Source organism: Vigna angularis, chromosome 11 (assembly GCF_016808095.1).
Source record: "Vigna angularis cultivar LongXiaoDou No.4 chromosome 11, ASM1680809v1, whole genome shotgun sequence".
NCBI lineage: Eukaryota > Viridiplantae > Streptophyta > Magnoliopsida > Fabales > Fabaceae > Vigna > Vigna angularis.
This window is the reverse complement of record NC_068980.1, coordinates 15,706,926-15,711,515: the sequence shown is the minus strand read 5'-3', so window position 1 is coordinate 15,711,515 and position 4,590 is coordinate 15,706,926. Positions and strand designations below refer to the sequence as shown.

Below are 4,590 nucleotides of genomic sequence, written 5' to 3'. Positions count from 1 at the left end.
ATTACATCTATGCTTAGCTAATTGATCATTCATGAGAATAAATTTGTTGGATACTATGTGATTATGTGAACACCAAAGCATGTGTTCATCTTGACTAAATTCTCTGTGATGAGCTGATTTGAGTAATTACTTGTCTTGAAAGAAAGAGTTTTTAATATGGTAAACCATTGTATGGATTGGTGGAAGACTAAGTTACATCTTGTTTGCTTGAGGACAAGCAAAGTTTTAAGTTTGGGGTTGTGATAACAGTTGAAACACTATTATTTTTATACTTAATTTTGACATCAAAAACAACCTTTATGACTTGGAAACTAGCTTGGAATCATGCTTTTGCTTATGTTTTGGAAATAAGAGAGTTGGATGGGTTTTATGTTTGGTTTTCCTTGTTTTTGCAGGATTTGAGATGAAGTAGATGAAAGAAGTTGAAGTAGTAAGGAGATGGACTCAAGAAAGGAAGTGAAAGTGCTTAAAAGAAGAGCCGCAATCACCGTTGAGCGCAATTCTACCGCTGAGCGGCATTTTGAAGTCCCGCAGTCACCGTTGAGGGCCAAAACTGCAACTGAGCGTCAATTCTGAAGACTCGCACTTACCGCTGAGCGGCAAAAGTGTCGTTGAGCGCCATTAATTTGAGCTTGGGCCTATTTTCTGTAATCTTTAGGAAACTATATAAGGTTTTAGCCGAATTAGGGTTAGTATCTTTGGACAGAAAGAGGCGAAATCACACTTTCTTCACCCTTTGGAGGAGGATTTTGGATCCTCAAGCCCTATTCTTCAACTTCTAGGGTTCTATCTTTCATTCTTTCATTATTTTTCATCTAGTTTCACCATGTCTATGGTGAACTAAACCTTTCTTGTTGTTGAGGAACCGATGTAATCCTTTGAAACTCTCATGTATTGAATTGGTTTTATATTCTATATGCTTTCTTTCATTAATTGTTAGGGTTTTTCTTCTATACTCTATGCATGGTTTGTTTAACTCATTCAATTGCATGATCATTGATGTTATTTGTATGGACACATATAAGTACTTCAAGAACTAAGGAAAATCTCCCAAGAGTAATATTACCTAGACATAGGGATAGGAGGATTGGTTCCCTTTAATCTTTTGTGCGAATGTAATGCATGAATAATTGCTAGGGAGACAAGACATTGTAAACTAGTGATTAGGAGTAGGCTTTCTTCACCGAGACATTGGGTTTAAGGTAAATTAGAAAGCGACATTAACATTAATGAAGAAATATGAATTGTTGAATATATGAGAGTGATAGGATGAATTGGAAACCCCAACAACATAATCATTCATATTCTACATCAACCGTTTTTGCATCTTTCAATTCCATTTATCAAAACCTTGCATTCATGTTTATTTTTCGTAATTCAACAACAATGTTTTCGTTTACAAGTCTAATTTAATCAACAAATCACATAACTGTCTAGGCCGTGAGTCCTTTGGGAAACGATACTTAGTCTTACCATTTTATTATTACTTGATACGATTCGGTACACTTGCCGAGTGTTAACACTTAGCTCAATGCTTTTTCTTTTCCTTTCTCAATCTTTCCAGCAACCCCAAACTTGAACCTTTATCAATACCTCACAAATGTTCTCAATTTAACTCAAGGTAAAGATTTTCACAAAGGGTTTTCAACACATGCATAAGGCTCAAGGTTCAAAGGTTAAAACAGATTGTTTTCTTTTCAGTGGACAAAAATCATGTGAAGGCTAAAAGAATAAGGGATAACAAAAGATGACCTTGATCATATGAAAACTGCAAGCAAGTAGTTCAATGACAGAAAATTTGGGAAAAATCATTCATGCTTCCAAGGTAATAACAATTATTCACAAAAACTCTGATAAGCCTAAAGAGCATCGTCTAACTTCTAAGACAAATCCTTTCTTGATGAAGCAACTGTCTTTTCTAGAATCCTCTTTATCTCCCTCTTAGAAACCTCAGCTTGCCCATTTGTCTGTGGATGATAAGGTGTAGCTAGCTTGTGTCTCACACCATAGTGCTTGAGTACCTTGACCCAAAAAGCTTCTGAATCCCTTCACATTGGTTGGTGGTGGGAGTTTTTCAATGACTTCCACTTTTTCTCTATCAACCTCAATTCCCATGGAAGAAATTTTATGACCCAAAACAATCCCTTTCGTTACCATAAAGTGACATTTTTCCCAATTGAGAACAAGATTGGATTGGGTGCATCTTTTAAGTACAACATCCAGGTTAGACAAACACTCATGAAAGGAACTACCAAACACTGAAAAATCATCCATAAAGACTTCAATTCATTTTTCTCTTAAGTCTACAAAGATTGCCTGCATACACCTGTGAAAAGTAGCTGAAGCATTGCATAACCCAAACGACATTTTTCTATAAGCAAAAACTCCAAATAGACAAGTGAAGGTTGTCTTCTCCTTGTCCTTTGGATCAACCACAATTTTATTATATCCAGAATATCCATCCATAAAGTAATAGAAAGCCTGACCTACCAATCTCTCCAGCATTTGATCCATGAAAGGAAGGGGAAAATGATCCTTCCTAGTAGCATTTTTCAACTTCCTATAGTCAATACATATCCTCCATCCAGTAACATTCCTTGTAGGTATGAGCTCATTTTTATCATTATAAATAACTATCATCCCACCTTTCTTTGGTACCACCTCTACTAGGCTTACCCATGCACTGTCAGAAATAGGATAAATAATACCAACCTCAAGTAACTTTAGCACTTCTTTTCTCACCTCCTCCTTAATCATTAGATTTAACCTTCTCTGTGGTTGAGCAACTAGTTTGTAATCATCTTCCATAAAAATTTTGTGCATGCAATAAGTCGGACTTATGCCTTTGAGATCTGAGATTGACCATCCAATAGCTCCTATGTTGGCTTTTAGTATCTCAACCAACCTTTCTTCTTCTTTGGGAGAGAGAGAATTACTGATGATAACTGGTTTATTCTCCCTTTCTTCTAAGAACGCATACTTTAAGTGTGGTGGTAACATCTTCAACTCCAATTTGCTTTCCTTGACTTTTTCTTCTGTGTTGATCTCTTCCATCTTATGCAAAGGGACTTCTTTCAAATCATCCAAGCACTCATTAATCAATTCTTCTTCTTTCTCATACAATTCTTCACAAGTGTCAACTAGCGTCTCCTCTAAAAGAAAAATATCACTTGCTTTCTTCTCTTGTATCATGCAAATTTTGTCAAGAGTGTCAAGATGGAAACACTCCTTGTCATCCTTTAGGTGAGCCATAGCTTCAAAAACATCAAAATTTACTTCTTCATCTTGCACTCTCACCTTCAGTTTGCCATTTTCCACATCAATCAAAACTCTTGCAGTCTTCATAAAAGGTCTCCCAAGAATAAGAGGCACATTTACATCCTCCTCCATCTCCATGATAACAAAGTCCATAGGAAACAAAAATTTTTCTACCTTCACAATCACATCTTCAGCTACCCCATAAGGATATTTCAGAGATCTATCTGCTAGTTGAAGAGTCATTCAAGTAGGCTTGAGTTCCAAACCTTAAATATTTTCAAACATGGAGAGCGACATGAGATGATACTAGCTCCAGAATCAATTAGTGCCTTTCCAACAGAGACATTTCGTATAGTGTAAGGAATGGTGAAGCTCCCTGGATCTTTCAACTTGGGAGGTAGAAGATTTTGTATGATAACTTGGGGGGTAGAAGCTTTCCAACAGAGACATTCCCTATACCGTTATCTGTGATGTAATTTTGATACTAAATGCACCCTTTTTGACTTAGAAACTTGCTTTAACTCATGCTTTTTCTTTAGTTTTATGAATAAGAGAGTTGAGGTTATACTTGATGATTTTATCACTAAATTCCCTTGATTTTGTAGGCTATTGGAAAAATTTGAAGGAAGAATTAAAGTACCAAATAGTTGGAATGCAGAAAAGTCAACTAGAGTGCAAAAAAGTTAACCAAAATGCAGTCTGCGAGGCTTGGGCGTCCAGTTTCGAGGCTTGAGCGCCAGAAATCGATTTCCACTGCTTGGGCACCCTAAATGGGGTGCCCAAGCGTCGTGAGTCGTGGATTAGGCCCAAATTTTGCTCTGTTTTGACTCTTTTGGACCGGACCCTGTTTCTACTCTTTTCCGACTTTATTTAAAGGACCCAGGCGCTCTAGGTTTTGTATCTCTGGTTGGAGCAACACAACAGCACACTCTTCTACTCTCTAAAGACGAATATGGAGGCGGGAGCTTCCTCTTCTACTTTTAGGGTTTCACTATCTCATGTTTTTCCATTATTCATCTAGCCTCTCCATGTCTATGGGGAACTAAACTCTATTTGTTGTTGGGGGATGATGTAACCTTGTGAACTCTCATGTATTTGAATTGATTCTTAGTTTATATGCTTTTTCATTAATTGTTAGATAATTCATATGTTTTAATGCTTGCTCTATTTAACTCATTTAGTAGCATGATTTATGATATGCATGAGTGTCGGGAGGTTCCTTACAATTCAGTACACTTGCCGATTCGGTACACTTGCCGATTCATCAACAAGTTTTTGGCGCCGTTATCGGGGACTCACGGTTTGAACTACTATATTTGTGTGATTCTTAAT

At 36.9% G+C, this 4,590-nt stretch overlaps 1 protein-coding gene across 1 annotated transcript; it reads right to left on the bottom strand.

Annotated features, from left to right (window-relative positions):
- Positions 1-1,950: 1,950 nt before the first annotated feature.
- Positions 1,951-3,501, bottom strand: LOC128194651 (uncharacterized). Its single transcript, XM_052870206.1, has 3 exons — positions 3,433-3,501; positions 2,327-3,339; positions 1,951-2,203 (listed from the first exon to the last, which is right to left on the bottom strand). Exons 1-3 carry the CDS (start codon positions 3,499-3,501, stop codon positions 1,951-1,953), a joined length of 1,335 nt encoding a protein of 444 aa, XP_052726166.1.
- Positions 3,502-4,590: the final 1,089 nt, after the last annotated feature.

Excerpts from the sequence above, each read along its gene's own strand:
- LOC128194651 (XM_052870206.1), bottom strand. The coding sequence starts at position 3,501 with ATGACTCTTCAACTAGCAGATAGATCTCTGAAATATCCTTATGGGGTA. Across the intron at positions 3,340-3,432 it reads CTGAAGATGTGATTGTGAAG|ACTGCAAGAGTTTTGATTGA; the intron begins GTAGAAAAATTT and ends CCTTTTATGAAG. Across the intron at positions 2,204-2,326 it reads GCTTCAGCTACTTTTCACAG|ATGCACCCAATCCAATCTTG; the intron begins GTGTATGCAGGC and ends TGTACTTAAAAG.